General features: G+C 40.4%; 1 protein-coding gene across 10 annotated transcripts; it reads right to left on the bottom strand.

Annotated features, from left to right (window-relative positions):
- Positions 1 to 1,999: 1,999 nt before the first annotated feature.
- On the bottom strand, positions 2,000 to 11,703 carry prdm2a (PR domain containing 2, with ZNF domain a). Of its 10 annotated transcripts, none has more exons than XM_042491506.2 (4): positions 11,620 to 11,703; positions 10,015 to 10,084; positions 4,887 to 9,158; positions 2,000 to 4,029 (listed from the first exon to the last, which is right to left on the bottom strand). In XM_042491506.2, the coding sequence occupies exon 3, from the start codon at positions 9,092 to 9,094 to the stop codon at positions 4,919 to 4,921; it is 4,176 nt and encodes a 1,391-aa protein (XP_042347440.2). In that variant the 5' UTR covers positions 9,095 to 9,158; positions 10,015 to 10,084; positions 11,620 to 11,703; the 3' UTR covers positions 2,000 to 4,029; positions 4,887 to 4,918. The 10 variants fall into 10 exon arrangements, with proteins under 10 accessions (XP_042347440.2, XP_087938438.1, XP_087938439.1 ...); XM_088082312.1 differs by having other exon boundaries at positions 11,553 to 11,689; XM_088082313.1 differs by having other exon boundaries at positions 11,574 to 11,655.
- Between the last annotated feature and the right edge of the window lie 6,671 nt (positions 11,704 to 18,374).

Raw genomic sequence — 18,374 nt, 5'->3', positions numbered from 1 at the left:
TAAGCACAAAACTTAATATACCCGAAAACTTTACTTACAGCCCACAGGTCAAATCTGGCCCCTGATATGGTGCCGGGTGGCTCCCCAGCCAATTCCTAATACACAATAAATGTGATTCACACTGGGAATTGTTCTTGTACTTTAGTATAAACCAAGTTCCGAAATGCATATACAGCACCACAATAGATTTTTGTGTATTTAACAAAGGTGCCAGTGGAGGATCCCCTGCACCCCCCAAAGGAGGTCCTAAAAGCGTCCCAAATCCGAGAAACATCCTAAAATCCTAGAAATGTCCTTCAATCAAAGAAAGATGCTAAAATCCTAAAAATGTCCAAAAATCTGAGAAATGTCCAAAAATCTTGGAAATATCCTAAAATTTCAGGAACATGTATGAGGCTGCTGCGACTGGCCCCTGTCCTCATGTTATTTTCCAAAAGTGGCCCCCAAGCAAAGCAAGTAGAGTTTTCGACCACCAGTAGCGCTGTGAAATGATGTTTTAACAAGGCGGATCCAAGTTTTGTCTGTTCTTGTGAATGCATATGAGGATGTGTGTGATGCCGAACACATCCCCTTCAGTAATTTCATTCTGTTCCACTGATCCACGGATGGCAGCAAAGCACCAGGATATGCAGGAGAGAAGCAGACTGCTAGTGGAAACCTTTTGATTTTTTAATTTTATAGTTTGTGTTTGGCAGCTGCTGTTGCCAGTCATTTGACCATTTTTCACTTTGATGGTATTTATTGTAACAATTAGGCAGGTATCTGTAAAATAACTGTGGAAATGGGTTTTTCAGTAAAACTTCCAGTGCCATCACTTTATTAAAGGTATCTAATATTTTTTGAAAGAAAAAAACTGGAGAATAAAAATATTTCTCTGCAAAACCTTTCATAAAAATTTCATTGTTATGAAGGAGATGAGTTATCCACAGAGGTCTCTTCTCTACAAGACAACAACACCTTTAAAAAAAAACCCTGCATAATGCAGCTTCATGTTATAAATCAGTGTCGTCGATGCTGTTCAGAGCCAGGCTACTATAGCCCAGCACTTGCTAATGTGTGCTCACCTTTATTCTCTGATAACTTAATTTTCAGATGTTCATGTGGTTCTTACCAGGAGCTGGATTATCCACAAAAATCCTTCTCCAAAACAAACGGACCTGGTGATTTGAACAAGTAAAAACAATGAATAAAGCAGTTTCCAGTTACAAAAAAAGACTAAGGAACTATGTTAACATTTATGCTTCCATTAATTACAAAGGGAAGTTCAAGTATGTTGCATTTACAGTGTTTTGGATTTCACTGCTCAATCAATCTACTCTGCAGCAAAGCCGAATAACCTTATTTATCCCTCAGAGAGGGAGCACAATAAAATGAAAAAAGTGTAACACATAATTGTTGCATTTTCTGACTTTTGCTTTGTCTCTTTGTTCCTCGGTCATCTGCAATATTTATGTACCTTTTGTTGTAGATATTAAATATGAAGGATAAAAAATGGGACAAACAATGGTTAAAAGTTAATTGCTTTTCCACAAAATTATCGGCTGCTTTCCCAGAAAACAGGTCACAGCTTTGGGTATATTTGATTTGGGAGTTTGTTTTTTTATTTGCATTTCAAATGTTAATATTCTGGTGCCAGAGAGAATATTTTAAAAATAGGATGAAAACACATGTCACTGTAAATGGATTTTCAAACAGAAAGTGGGAGTGCAGAAGAGATGCAGTGGTGTTACAAAATCCCCTCTCTATTGAGTTCACCGCTCCAGTGGTTAACGTGAGGAAAGTGTGCCACCACCTGGACATTTTATTACCTTCTGGTGCATGATGCAGAAGGCTCCCTTCAAATCGGGATTAAAATTCTGTCAAAAAACACAGTAAATAAAATTATAATGACTAAGATTATGGTGTAATTTCCCTGACATGACATCAACATAAATAATCTACCAACATAATGAGATGAGTTTGATTTGTTTACCAAAGAAATCTTCACACAAACTCCCCATAATCTTAACATTCTCCATTTATTTTGAACACTCGCTTGGAAAAACTTTAGTGCAAATCATACAGAGGAACTGTTCTGATATTGATAACATGATTTTAAATTATTAATAAATATACATGACTCAATTTACACTTTGAAATGCTACAAGCACTTTTCACAGTTAAATAACAGTCTCCCAAACTTTCCTGTACATCCAACACACGTCTGAATGACGGAGATATTACCAGCGAGGGTTGAAAAGGCAAAACATGTAAAACAGAGGTACCGTTACTCTCGCTCTCTCTCAGATACAGGCCATTGTCAAGTTTTAGTTTGCCTACATTAATTAATTCAATTCAATCATAATGAAAATATTACCCTGTATAGCAGTGGATCTTCAAATTAGTAGCTTATATAAATGTAAATTAAACAGATACAATTCATTACACACACTCTTTGAGATCAGTGACAACTTGCCACAAACATTTCGATATATCACTACAGGGTTCCAGCAAAAATGACCCCATAACTGATGTTACATTTTCATTTTGTGATATATACATGTTCATGATACACACTTCACACAATAAACTACTGACAAGAGAATATAAGCGATGATGAAGGGCTTGTATGCTACAGATGACAAGGATCTAAACAGACTGTATTACTAAAATGGAGATTTATAGATATTGAATGGAGGAAAAAACACACAAAATCATATTTTCTGACAAGAATTTTGTAAAACAGGTGCAAAACAAAGCCTACAAGCAAACTGGACTACTATAAATATTTGAGGATTTCTGAATGGATGCAGTGAGGCCAAGCACTGGCTCTGTCAATGCTGTTTAGAATTGAACTCTTATTATAGTACAAGTGGCAACGAGGCATCCAAGATATGCAGATTATATTCTGTTTAGCAATTGCAGTGCCAATACATCAAACCACTTCCAACAAATTGAGAACATATTTGTGGTGGCCCCATAAACTCCAGAATTAGCGTATGACATTAATAAGCCCTTTTATAAAATGTGGTAGCAAATCATTGCATTGTTGTTTTTGAGTAATCTGCAGCTCCACGCAAACTTTTGACGAGGCAAATGAATTAGTCTTTCTAGGTGGGCCACCAAAATAAATTCCATATGTAGGAAATAGAACACTATGTTTACCCTTCATCACCTTTATGCCACATTTAGTCATGTTATATACATTTGATGGCACATTAAGAGAATTATTCTCAGAACTTTCACACAGATACACAACTGGGCCAACCAGATTATACACATTTTTGATTTGCAAAGGCTGTAGCATTAACACTACCAATGTTACATTCACACTAATGATGATAACGCTGCCTTTCTTAAACAACAATGCTTTTACTCTTAACATGAATTAGCTTGTGGTCAATGTCAGACTGCACTACAGAGTCTTTTACTTTTCCATGATTCTGTAGTCGTGCGTTCAGAAATGATCTAAACGTGTCTTCAGTGTAACTACAACACAGAGCAACATCAGACTTAGGGCCAAATTGCATCAACATAATCCATCCTAATAAATTAATTAATTAGCCGCAGTACAAGCTCACAGCATGCAGTAAAGAGTTTAAACCAAAAGGCCACAGACAACAGATAAGGAAAAGTGCAAATGCATGCTGAGAATGATTGCCACCTGCCAACCTCTCAGAATAACCCACCGAGTAGGAAATGAGAGCAGCCTTCCAGCTCAATTCCTCCCACTTCCCCTTTCCAATTTGTGACATGTAGCAGTCAGATTAACTTCAAAGTGCAAATCCAAGCCGGTGACAGAAAGTTTGCAAAATTGAAGGAGAAATCTACAAAACTTCAAGCTACTACAAAAGCATTCAAATACTCTGTTTAATACATCCACTCACTTCAGTATCCTCAGCCGCCTGTTTTATCCGTCCTCAATTCAGTCATTTATTGTACAGTGTGATGCAGTCTGGGTCCGTGTGGTGTACAGTGGGATTAGCAGTTCTCTGCCTTTAGTATCACTACGACACAAATATGTATGAGGGGCTCCGCACAGCAGGGGTCCTGGAAACAACAACAAAACATAGAAAAATATGGATGTTAAATTGCTTAAAATCATCTGGTTATTGCATTCATGTTTTTAATTTCAGATGTTTTATTTAGAGCCTGACCGATACTGGATTACTGGGACCGATGCCAGTAACTATATTTGGGACTTAAAAATTGTGATATTGATATATTGACCGATTTTTACATATATATGTATATATGTATATGTATATATATATATATATATGTATATATGTATATGTATATATATATATATATATATGTGTACACACACTCTAGTGCCAATATCCCTCAGATATGGTTATCAGATACAAAGACATGTAATGAAGGCAGGATATTTCACAATTCAACACTAAACTTTATCGTTAAAAATAACATTAGTGCACTGAAATAGTAAACTTCATTAGGAATTTGATAACGCTAATTTTACTGCTTTGTGGTCTGTTGGAAATAAACTTTTCATACTGTGCCTATCGGACAACATATAAGCAGATAATAATATATCTGTGTAGGACCAATATTGGCAGATAAAATCGGCAGACCGATATATCAGTTGGGCTCTAGTTTTAGTTATTTCTTTTACTTTTTTAGGGTTTATACATAAAATGAGTTAATTTTGAAGAATATGGCTGGGCTGAGATCTTGTTGGTGGCTGTCGAGGAAAATTAACTGCACGATTAAACTGTGTATCATTTAAAGATTGATTGTTGCAGCACTTATACTGCAGTACCTATCAAACCTGCACAAATGAGGAATTACTGAGTTTGTCTTTTCTGCTTGCAATGTTTTTATTTAACACATCACTTGATTATCGTCTTCACTTTGCAAATTAACTTAAATTATCCAAGTACCTGACGATCCCCGGTGGTGTGCTGTGTAGGCTTCAGGCTGTGGGACTCTTCTCAGAGCCGCTGGTGACAGCTGCCTCCTCTCGGCTCTGGCCGGCAGGCAGCTCCTCCTTCTGTGGTGCAGCCTGTTGTGGTTTAACTATGGTGATTTTTATGGGGATTCCTTTGACGCTTTGCTGCATTCTGCTATACTGGCGCATAGAGGGGTTGAAAGTGCGAACAATGGGAAGTTCATTCAGAGTGGGTGTCTCTTGTTTTGGCTGTGTGCTCTCTTTTATAATTATTTTACTTCTTTTATTTGAAAAGACAGTCTGCACTGGAAGAACGGCGGGCCTTTTAGCAGGGCCTGATGTCTGGAGTCTTGTTTTATGCTGAGGGGAGGCTTGTTTCTCTTCAACCACTCTATGCAGGTGTCCATTATTCTCCTTTGTCACAGAGATTCCTCCCTCCTTCCTTTTCTTCACCTCTTTAGGTTTCTTGGGGCAGACCGCCATGTGCTTGGTTCTGCTGCGACGCATTGTGAACTCCCTGCTGCAGTGTGGGCACACAAAGATTTCCTGCTGCTCATCCACCCGCGCAGGTGACATTTTATTTGATGAAGGGACTGACTTGTTCCTCTGTGGCATGACCCTTTGGACCAACTTTTTCTTCCTTTTGTTCAGCACCTTGAACTTCACATTAGCTGCTGATTCTTGGTTAGGTTTGGACCTGTTTGACTGGCTGGATCTGTTTGAAGCATTTAGTCCATTAGTAGAATTAGTGGTGGACAGAACTCCATTTTGAGTTTTTGCGAAGTGCCGCAGTGGGATGGGGTTCTTCTTGGGCGTGTATCGCCTTTTATCACTGGCATTAGCACAAGCCAAGATGTGCTTGTGCAACTCTGGCATGTTATCAAAGCTCTTTCCACACTTAGTGCACCGAATAGCCGTGCTAAAGGTCTGTGGGATGTTGTGGGTGGTGAAGTTTGTGGCTGAGGCCACTGAGCCAGCAGGTGATCTGTTATGGTAAGGAAACGGAGGGGGCTTAAAGCTGGGATAATGTTGGTTAATGCCAAGACGAACATCAGGCCCTTTGATTTTCGCTCCATCTGAGGCCATGATTTTTATTGTTGTAAACAGTTCTTCAGCAGCTACATCTACTTCATCTTCTTCCTTTTTCACCGGTTCCTCTGCAGCATCAGCGACTGACGGCTCAGCGTTGACTTTTGTTGAGTTGTTGTAGTTCTGAGGTCTTAATTTTCCCTTTTCTTCTTCTGCGTATGTACACTGCTGGCCGGGATGTAATTCCTCCTGATGCTGTTTTAGATTACAAAGGTAGACAAATTCTTTTGTGCACACGCTGCAGACGTAAGTCTTGCCAACACCGTGGAGGCTTGATCGATGATCAAGCAAAGCAGCCGTTTTGCTGAAAAGCAGCACGCAGAACTCACATTTGTAGGGCCATTCGTCTGCGTGGTCACCTACGTGATGGCCCAGTTCTTTCATTGAATGAAAAAGCTTATCGCACACATTGCAGATGAAATTCTTGGTGAAAGTCTGCTGTTGTGCATCGCCTGGTGTGTTGTTTAAGGACTCATCCTCTTCAGTTTTCTCAGGAGACGGTGGTGCGGTTTTAGATGAGATTTCGGGTATGGAAACAGTACTGTCAGCAGCTTCCTCCTCTTTAATCGTTGACTGCTCTGCATTAATAACAGGCTCTGGGTCAGGACTGGATTCACTCACAGCAGGAGGGCAATCAGATAGCACTGAGGTGGTGGTGGTGGATAGAGTTACTGATTCTGCGATGGAGGACATGAGAATAGTGGGATCCACAGTTTGAGGATGGGGCACTGATACAATCTGTTGCTGTTCTATGTGATTAACAACCATCTGTGTAGGTGCTGGAGGCTCAGCAGTGTTTTCTTGTAAGGTAACCGCAGCAGGGACTACACTCCCTGGGGCTTCCAGAGCTATTGTGCACTCTATCAACACTGTGTTACTGGTTATGTTATATGAGTTGATGAGGGAATCATTTAAAGTTACAGTGGGCGTGAATGGCACTTCTGACATCGGGGTGGACTCAACTATAGGTGGGTTGAGAGCTATTTGATCGGAGAGGAACACATGGCCAGGTAGATTTAGAGTCGGGTCAAGGGACTGGGAGAGAGTGACAGGGTTTGCAGAATTTGTAGTGGCGAATGCAGTCGTTAAATCACACTCTGAGAAATTTAATGCATTTTCTGTGCAGATTACCAGGGGCTCAGGAGATATATTTGGGGCTAATACCTGAAGTGGTTGGCTTGAAGGGTTAGAAATTGGTGGTGGTGCTAAAACTGTGATTAATGAAGGAGCAGCGGGGAGCACTGTGTGTGAGGCTGGGGAAGCAAATGCTATAGTGCACGGTGAAGCTGGCTGCAAGGCAACAGGGGTAAGGGCGGCAGGTGATGGAGTCAGAGAACCAGAGGGAAGCGCAAGTCCATAAACAAGTCCTTCTGCCATAGGCTCCATTGGGGTCACCATATCCGCCCCTGTTAGTATGAAGTCTGTGACTAAAGGGGTCTCGGGATTCCCTAGGCTTACACTTTGCTCTCCAATATTCACTAAGGCCGTCTCTACCATGCATGTATTTGATTTTCCTTCATTTAAAACTGCCTCTGAAACTAAATTTAATGTAACTTCACATTCAGCAGGGGTCTTTTTTTGCAAACTCAAATCCAGCACGGCATCAGTTAAAGCAACATCTTCATTTCTTTTGACTGTATTAGAGAGATCCAGTGGTTGCTGGTTGCAGGAATTACCGCCAGTTGTGGGGGCCCAGCTCTCTGTCAAGGCAGGTTTCACTGCTGGCTCTTCTGCAGGTGGAGCTGTTTCTTCTTCCACATTGGCAGTTTGGTGCACAGGTGAATTTTGTTGGTTATCCATCTGTCCTGTGCTTGCAGCATCACAATCTCCCGTATCTGCAGCTTCGTCTGTTGGGTTTTGCTGTGGAGAGCTTGGTGGAGACCCAGTCCTTCTTTTAAACCTTCCTGGTCCAGCAGGCAGGACAGAGAGAGAGACAGGTGAACAAGGCTTCTGGCCATCTGTAATGAGGGCGAGTGTAGGTTTAAGGCCATCCTGCTTCTCCAGGAGCTGCTTCAGCTTTGGGGACAGAAACACAGTTCTTTCTTTCTTCGCAACAGTAGACTCTGTATTTTGAGGAAGTAGATTCTCTATCAACGAAGATACAAGTGAAGATGAGGAAGAAGACATGACCACCTCAGACTCCAGTTCAGTTTTAATTTGTGGTAAAAGAGGTGGTGTCGCAGTTCTTCTCTTGGCCTGCGGTTGACCTGGTATCTCTTTGCCTGTAACTGAATCTGTATTTAAAACATGGCTGATATGGGCGGGGTCTAGAATCAGGGCATCCAGTCCAACTAAAGTCGAAGACCCAGAATGAACCTCAGCTGCTTCACTTCTACTGACTGTACTCGTTGACACTATTTTTCCATCGATATAAAAGCTGAGATTCTCTGAAATATTACTTGGGACATCTAGCATGTATTGTTCTGCGTGTTCTACTTCATTCTCCACAACAGCTGCAAGTGCTGTATTGTCACCAAGCTCTGTTTTCTGTTGTGATGTTTCATTAGATATCCTCTGAAGATTTTCCTCCTGGGCCAGCTGGGTTTTTTCCACATGTGTAACTTGCAGGTGCTGCTCGTGGATCCTGCGCTCATGTCGTCGCTTGTTGGTGTGTGTGGTGAATATCTTTTCACAGTACTTGCAAGCATGATGCCCCTCCAAAACTCCCGATTTGTCTGGCTGAGCAGTGTGGTCACCCGCTGACAAAACTGAGGTATTAGAGCTACTGGGGGAGGAAGTATGAAGCTGCATGACTAAGCCCGCTGAATCCAGAGGCTTCGTCTTTTCATGCTGCAGCTGATCCAGATTGGAACCAAGAGACGCATTTCTCTTATTGCTTTTGTATGTGTGTGCCTCGTTGTTCGCCAAAGCATGGATGTGCATGTGTCTTTCCAAACCTTGTTTGCTGGTAAAAAGTCTCCGACAGTGCTGGCAGGGAAATGAGTTCCAGTCTCTCTCAGTATCCTTGTTGGGGTGTTTATCTTCTGGAGACAGCGACTTGATCGTGTGTGGTTCCATGTCGGTTTCCCCTTGATGGGTGTCTTCTTCCTCCTCTTCCATGTCCTCATTGTCTCCAAATTCAGAGATGTACAAGTGAGGAGAGTCCTCCATTTCTTGTGGAGGTTGTATCCAGCTCTCTGAAGGAATTCTGTCACACTTTTGACAGTTGTCACACCTATTACATAGATGAAGAAAATACTGTCATTGAGCAAAGCCACAAATATTAGAACTAAAGGGCCATTTAAGGACCACATCAAATGACCTAAAAGGGGAACATCACCTAAATTAAGAATTTCAATCTGTTATTTCTATGGCCTAGGGAAGTGAAATCAATATTTGTGAACATGAGCTACTCTCTTAAAACCAGAAACCAGAGAAGTAAATCTCCCCATATAAATGTACCCGTATACTCAGAGCATTCCCCTGGGTGCTTTTACTGTCATTTATAACATCTTTGCCCTGTCAGTGGAGCAGCTCCACACTTTATACTTGATGACGTCACAAACTTGAGTACTGGCACTCCAGATTTTGGATCTGGGAGAAAGTTGTTCATGTTTATTTATAGTTTTGGACTGTCTTTGATCATAGGAATAATATTGTTAAATTTTGAAATTGGGCGTAGCTCCTCTTTAAACATCCATCATAAACACTTATACAGGCAAATCAATCACACTTAACACTTAAATGCAAACCAATATATCACAAGTCTTCATTTATTGTCTAAGTTGTTTTTTTTTAAAGATATTATCATGTAAACCACGTATTACTTCTAATAGCAGTGGTAGTCATTTTCATTCATTACTGACAAACAGCAAAGTGCCGCCACCTCATGCAACTCTCAACAGACAGTCTGAGAAGTATTACAGTCTTAATACTACATTAAATTGTGCTCATGTTCATGAAACTGACTAAATCCTATACATCATAACTCATCCTTATTCTTTTTAGATATTTTTTTATTTGTCTGGACATATTGCATCACCCCTAAACGTTATTGTAGAGTATGTAGAATTGTTATTAAACAATCTTACCATTTTAATGGTCAGTGCAAAGTAGAAGGCATGTTTTGTTTGATAGATGAACACAGGTTTTTTCTTTCTGCTGGAAGAGGAAAGAAAACAACAAAGCACACATTGAGAAACAAAACAACTATGAAACCCAATTCATAATATGGCATGACACTTAAGCTCAAACTTCCAAATGATAAGAAGCAAAAACTGATCAGAGTGAACAGCTGTGGTGTGGGAGTATGTGAGCACAGTTTACTTTATCTCTTCAGTCATTTGGCAGCTGAATAAACCCTGGGTCCTGTCTTGTTAACTTATGCTAATGTCCCTCAAGCATATCAAGGTTACATTATGAGCCAAGAAACACAGCACAAGCTAATATAGCCACACTGTGTTATATACAGCAAGTGTTTCATTTTTACCTACTAGTTGCCTAAAGTTAATACAGTCCCAAAATGCAGCTAATCTGTCCCCAGATTACCTTATCTACCCTGGTATGGTTGCCTACACCACCTGCTACATGCATTACACACACTTCACACCTGAACACCTCGATCATAAGCATTTTTAAAGTAGCTACCATTCACTTAATACTTTAAAACTTGTAAACATCTAGATCGGTGCATTTTGACATTCATCTGCTTGTTAAGACAAAATGGCAGGCCCATCATTTTGTGCCAGATTTGTCGTGCTCTCCCACCTGCTCCTCACGATCGCGTGAACTCTTATTGCGTCAAATCAGCGTTTCTTAACTGTCTCTTCAATCATCCGCTTATTTAACTGTTTGCTCCTTTTCCCTACATTTTTTAAAATCAATCGCTTTTCCCTACATAGTTATTCGATTACTACCAATTTCAGGCAACTGTAGACACAAGAGGAAATGTAAACAAAGACTCTATAGCTCACGTAATCTTTCAGTTATTTCAGGACAATCTCTGTGCTGTGGTTTCTGTTGCACAAATAAAACTGACTCAGTCACGATATCATGTCAGCAGAATCGAAAATTGTTCCAACACCATCTAACGGCCTACATACTTCATAATTTGAGACACTTTCGCAATATTCAACTTATGTTTCCATCCACCTGCGCTGCAACAGGCTAATTTGCCTCTTATGGCACGTAAAATGCACGTAAAACAAAAAATGACTTCTCTATTTTATATTATCATTACAACTCGGATTAGCTTTCGGGTGCGTTTGCACGCCTCTGCTTCACCTGGTTTGATGACGCTCCCCCGTCCTTGCACCATTGCTAGCTGGTCACACAACACGTCGTCACATTACTGTTTTGCTACCGAGGCTGCTAGCTCGTCCACCGAAAGGTCAACTGAATCCTCCAAAATAGCCCTGCCACTGAGCTCCTGAAAAGCGCTCGCTAAATTAAATCCTTATAATATTCAAACTCCGGACTCAATGCTTCGCTTACTAAGTGAAAGAAATCAGCTGTTATCGCCATTAAAGCAACAGTAATACTGCTAGCTACAATGCTAGCCTGGCGAGCTGGCTACATTTAGAGCAGGATGTTCGACACGACCCGCACGAGCGCGGACCGTCATACAAACCTGCCCTCACAGTTTCCGTACATGCTTATGGAGGCTGCAAAGTGCCGCAGAAACGGTTGAAATATACCTCTCGTGCAGGTTGTGTATAGTTGTGTTTTTTTTTTCCTTCCCAAATGTACCAACAAGAATCTGGTGTTCTGATTGGTCAGTGAATGTGGATGTCAAATGTGGACCAATCAACAACAGGTTTGTTAAAACACTGGGATAAAAAAAAAATCATAGCTAAAGGCAGCTGTCACCTTAGGCTAAAATGACAACATGAGCGCAGAACTGACAGCCTATACAAACTGATTTATTAAAATGCACAGATGTAAATCTGTAGGACAAGCTGTTATATTATCTAAGATAGGCTATTGCAGATATTGATTTTGTCTTCAGCTACTTTTTAAAAGCATAATTAGTGTTTTCATAATCTAAAATTGTGAGGAGAAAAAAAAATTAAAAATGAAAAACTATTTAAACTCAGGGCCAGCCATCTTTACCTATTAGCTGACAAGACCTACAAGTTGATTGTTTTAGTTTGATTTTTTTTTAAATTTGATTATCTATATATTTTTTCTCCACATTGTCAAAAATGCATTTTTAATTTTTAAACAAATAAATACATTTTTAGTTTTAAGCAGTCAAGTGGTCTAATAAATACATATGAAATGTACCTCAAAAGCACAACCATATCTCATATTTTATTTTTAAACTCCATCCTTGCAGTGCATTGATTTGGCCAGTAGAGGGCGCAATATTATCAAGTCTTAATATAAAGAAGTCCTAACTTCAGTAAAGCCATTTACATCAAAGAGTGTAAATATACATATGTATTTCTCTGTTAATTGAATCGCGTGAGCATTTTGAAATATACATAGAAATCAGTTTTATTGTTATCAATTGTAATAAAGTGTTAGTGGTAAGTTTTTTTTGCATAAAAAAGTTACTGAAAAGACAATACTGTTTCAGTGCATAGGCTACACTTGTTGCTTGATTTGATTTCATTTTGCAAAAACTTGCTAGATCATAACATTGGCAATATTAGTTATGATGTTATATCAAGGCCACATCTCAGTATTCTGAAATCACATTGTCAATCATTTCAGTATTCACTTCTGTTTTACAGCTCTTGAGAGAAAACAGAAGCCAAACCGAGCTGACAAGTCGAAGATTTATGATGTGCACTTGCATGTGTTTCACTTCCCAGAGCAGCTCTCTGTTTTCCCCAACAATTGTGAATTGAACCACAATGCATTGCTTCATATAAAGCTCACACCTACTGATAGAATGCTACCCTCTGGTTTCACACGGCATTATTTCAACCGCCACAGTCAACATAAACGGCTCTCTTTGAGTGGATCTGTAGGAGTCCACCAAACCCCACATGTACATTTGTGACATCGTGCAGCACATGGGTGGTGATCTCATGGCACATGCATGGTATGTCTCTTGTTGTTATGTTGTATGTGGGCTTAGTTTCATAAACTACATGCCGGACTTCTGCAAGTTATAATGAAAGATCATAAACAACGGGCCGCTCTATACTCAGGATTTTCTCCTTCTCTGTATTTTAGATTCAACCTCCCAAACTTTGCAGTAAAGTTGCTGACAGTGGTGTGTTGCACTGACATAAATCTAACAAACCGCATTAAAGCCTCTAAGATTCTCACACATTGTTCATTTAGTTTGTTGATGATGTTTATTTATAGCTTGTCATAGTGCGTCACTCTGGGTATGCCAAGGCTCCAGCATGTCTTGATGGAAACTGCAGCTGTGAAATTATGATAAGCAGCTCGTGATTGGATCTACTGGTCAAACACGTACATCAAATCATCGTATAATCAGGTGCAAACTGCCTGAAAGCCATGTCAAACACGGCTGAGCAGTCAGAGTCCATAATAAAGTAGAAATGAGTTTTGCTAAAAGTAAACAGAGTTCATTACATCTTTATTAGAGAACAAACTGTACTTGCTGCATCATGGTTGCTAGAAAATCTCTGCAATGGCGCTTTGCAGTGCACCTCAGCTGAAGTAAAGTGAGAATGTGTGTGTAAAGTTTCGACCACATGCCAAGGGTATGCATCCTCTCCTGTGTGACTCAAATAGGCAACTTGCTTCACTGCCAAACTTAAGGTCAACATGTGATGCCTCACCTGGACTGACCGTAAATAACCCCAACAACGTTTTAAAGCATTGAGAGGATGTTCATGATGATATAAAAGCTCAGTTTAACATTTGAGGTATTGAGGTGTTGTTCTCAACAACAGCGGCACTCCAGCTGACACCTCTGTGATTTCAAAAAACAAAAACAACATATATATATATATATATATATATATAGATATATAGATAGATAGATAGATATGTGTGTATATATAGGGGCAAAAAGCATCAGTTTCAGCTTTAAAACATAACTCAAATGAACACATTCTGACCAGAAAGACATTCAAAATGACCACAAAAAGACCACAATGAATGAGATGCAATGGAACTGTAACAAGACACAAAATAACTACAAAACCAGCAAAACCATCACAAAGAGACACAACATGACTACAAGGCAACACACAACAACCAAAAAAAATACCTAAATGAGACACAAAATCAGTTTAAAGAGACAAAAATGACCTGAAAGAGATATAAATGACTAAAAACAGATACAAATAAAAATAAGGAGCCACAAAAGGATAAAAAAAAGACAGAAAACTACCTAAATGAGACATAAATGATATGGCACAAAATTACCTTGGAGGTACACAAAATAACTCCAAAAAACTCCCAAAACAACCTCAAGGCAGCACAAAACAACCCTAAAAGATATAAAATCACCTCAGAGACATACATTTGCCTCAATTACACACAACATTGTTTAAAGAGATGCAAAATGACTCCAAAAAGACAGGAAAAAAAACTCAAGGGAACATATAGACTCTATGTGTCTTCCCCCGATGAGGGAGACGTGGTGGGGCCTTTTGCATATCAAGGGCCCCAGTGTCTCATAATCTGTCCATGGTTATGATATGTATCAGGAACGTATGCACACCATCATTATGCTGTACCTCAGATCTTTGTTGGATGTTTAATTCTAATGGCCTGTTGTGTTTCTGCAGATAAAAGCACATTAAAAATGAATATAAATGAAAAATAAGTGATAAATCTACCAAAACATCTTACAGTATTGAATATGCCTGACGACTATTTAAAAAAATCAAACAGGAAACTGAGTGAATTTGACAGAACCTGAGACAAAGTGTGCCCCAGATTACATGCATGCTGGCGGTTTCTGTGGCAGTGGGCGCCGGTTTGTGCCAATGACTCTGTGCACAATGAAACATTCACCGTCCACATGAACATATAGGACAAGAGAGACAAAGAGGGAAAGAGGGAGAGGTGGCCCACAACGTGTCTGTGTATCAGGCGGATCTGCGAGCAGGGCTTTGGCATGAAACAATAAGGGGCCCTTATAGAAGATGTGTGCCACTCGGCGCAGACAAAGCCTCGCCTGTAATCAGACAACATGTTATGTCACTTGGATGAAAAAAATTTACTGCTTCATGTCGTGGGACGCCAGATGTGCAGAGAAGAACATGTAAATGTGAACACATCGGAACACAGATGCAAATTGTTCAGGGGAAAAAAAACACATGATACTGTACATAAGTGCACACAACTGTGGCCCACTGTGCTGTATATTTCTGTACTGACAGCACACACACCCTGCCCACGCTATTAATCCCTTAAAGTCCAATAAACCCACAAGTGGCCTCCCGAATCACTGCCTGTTGTCACTGCTGCACACACTCACATTTAGAGATGCACTCTGACCCCCATGAATTCACAGGAATACTGTACACACACACACACACACACACACACACACACTCTGACATACCACATGCACACCCCATGAATCCTTCTCCCCTTTCACTGTCTCCGACTCTGCTGCCACACAGTCACACACAAGCCAATTCAGCTATTCCTTGCATCATCCACACTGTATCTGACCACAAACACACTGCGCCTGTCACCCAACTTTATTTCCCCTTCCTCGCCCCTCTTACCCCCACCACACCCTCTCCATCCACCCAGCTGTCTGCAGCACTCAAAGCCCACGGGCCTATGGGCTGACATTTATCAAATGACATCACAAACCCCCTGCACTCTATGGGCTTGACATGTGGCGCTCCTCGCACGCAGACCTACACTCTGCGGCTCATATCAACGTAGGATGGCATTCATGTCAACCCCATGAGATGAAGACTGCAGAGGGCCAACATAGAGAGAACTGCTGCTTGTTTACACTCCTGTCTTGTTTGTCATACAGCATACTATAAACCTCCTATCCTATCAACACTTCCTGTAGATTAAAAAAAAAAAAAGCACCCACCTAAAACCACAAATGCATTTCCCCCCACACTTCTGAAATGTCATGCCCCAGATTGTGTTTTTATAAAGCGATGGAAATGAGGGCATTTGATGCTGTCAGATGGTTTTCGATACGGTCAACTGTTAGCAGTATGACTGACATGATAGTAGCTGGAAGGTCCTGGGCCCTGGCCAGCTGAGGCCTCTATATGTTTTGTACATCCTCTGTCTTCTTCCCACAAGTATTCTGGTATTTTGTATTACATAATATTCCAATGGGATGATTTCAGACTTTTCTAGTAGCCAAAAACACAGAATACTATACAAATTTGACAGCCACTTGTTTTGATTTAACCTTTTAAAGCTATAGTTGGTAATTTTTATTGAAATAGCCCAACTTTTTCACATTTGTTGAAACATATATATTTATATTTGCTCAGTATATTCACACATCCCTAAAAAGACAGATGATTGGTCTCAAAGAACATCATTTTCTTTGCCGCATTTAGACATATTTAATATAGATCTGAATTTTATCATTACTATCTTAATGATCTGTTTTTATTCCTTTCTGTATTTGGTTAGGTGCCGTGTGACATTTTGTATGTCTGTAATATCTTAATTATGAATTCTTCAGGAACAACATGACTTGTTTTATATCCTTTCGTTGTTGGATCCTTGTATGGACAAAATTCACTTTTAAAAATTAAAACAGGCTGTATGTAAACAATGTGATAAAAATGAAGATTTGATAAAGTTACATTCAGCTCATATTTTTCCTTAATTTTAACCTTTTCTTTGGGCCAAAAGACAAAATATCTTGTAGAACAGACGGCCTCACCTGCCAAAAACAAATGTAAGAGAATTAGCCTGATGCCTGGTACTTAAATTTAAGCCCCGCATTTCAGCAAACCTCATTCCTCTATTGTTACACAATCTGGGCTTTCTTTACACAGTTGGATTATAATTTGCTGAGTGGGCACCAACAGTTTTTCTACTAATAAAAATGATGCCAATTCCGACCACAGGTCTCTTCTGTGTGGAGAATATCACAAACAGGCAGCTCATAGTCAGCTATAAGTGACCTGGTATGTGTGGTTGCCACTGCTCGGAGAAAAATACGCATAAACACACATTCTTAAATACACCGGTGTGGTTTTTATAGAGGGGAAGATATTTCCTCATCCATCCATCTGCTAGAACAGTTTCTTCCTTCCTTTCAGACACGTTCTCAGTCACTTAGGTGAGCACAGGAAAAGGGAGGGAAACTTTGTGTAGTATTCTGATGGACCCATTACTCTTTCTTTTTTTAATTTCACATGTATAAATATAGGCTGGTATATCACATTTACATGTACAGTTCATAACAACCCAAAACAAGCACATGGTGTACCACACAAACACTTCCACACACTCAGCTCATATTTATGCCTGCACACCACATAAAGCAGGCGGTTTTGAGTCTGATAATTAAATATGAGGCATAGACCCGTGTGTGTGTGTGTGTGTGTGTGTGTGTCATGAATCTGACTGAGACTCTCTCAGTGAATCACACACTTTTATGGTGTGTCTTAATGACTGCCTCTGCTGGGACATTTTGCTGGAACATGACTGTTATGATAGTTTTAACATGTGTTCATCTGCACAGAGGGCGCACAGTGATTTAGCTCTCTGTTAGAGTATTTCTAAGTGTGTAAATGCACATGATCGATGCTAGGCCCACCCAGGAAGTGACCCCACCCTACAGCGATGCACAGAATTCCCCCTTGCTGAAGGGGAGAGAGGGAGCTGCTGGCAAGCAGCTTCACAGCCACGGCCCATAGCCTCTCCATCTGCCCCTCTCAAAAGACTCCATTGTTCCCAGCAGTCTGAGGCAAGAGAGTGAGCTAAAGAGAGTTATGAAGCCCGCCGGTGGGGCAGAGGCTGGGGTGGTGGGCGTTGGGCCGCTGCCTAAAACCACACGGAGGAGAGGGAGCCAGACACAGAGCATCTCTGTGCAACTCGCAGCCTTCTGTTGGAGCCTTGCCTCAGCTTAACAGCACCGTATGAAAAAGTCCACAACATGACATAAAAAACACACCTAACTGTCAGAGGGTTCAACCGACCCAACGGTCCGAAGCCACATGTTGCTCCATATTTGGTGCTGTTTGTCTGCCTGCTAAAAAGGGGTGTTTTCTTAAATTCGAGGCATTACTTAAACGGGCCAATCAGAGAGGACTTGATGTAGGAAGTTTGTCAATGATGTGTGTGGATTTCACTTGCAAACAGAAAATAAGTGTCATGAGATTTTAACTGACACAAGTATTTTGCCCTGACTCAAGACTAACTACAGTGCTGCTTAAGAATGTGTTGACTTTAAGGCGTTGCCACAGCAACTAGGCTACTCATGTAATTGATAGGAAATGGCTAAGATAATAAACGGATATTTGAAAAAGCCATTCAGAGCCGTTTTTATACACAAAAGACAAATGAGAGC

The sequence above is a fragment of the Plectropomus leopardus genome, chromosome 9 (genome assembly GCF_026936395.1).
Source record: "Plectropomus leopardus strain MGB_pleo_1.0 chromosome 9, ASM2693639v1, whole genome shotgun sequence".
NCBI lineage: Eukaryota > Metazoa > Chordata > Actinopteri > Perciformes > Serranidae > Plectropomus > Plectropomus leopardus.
Note: the sequence above shows the minus strand (reverse complement) of the source record. Positions and strands in the feature narration are given on the sequence as shown.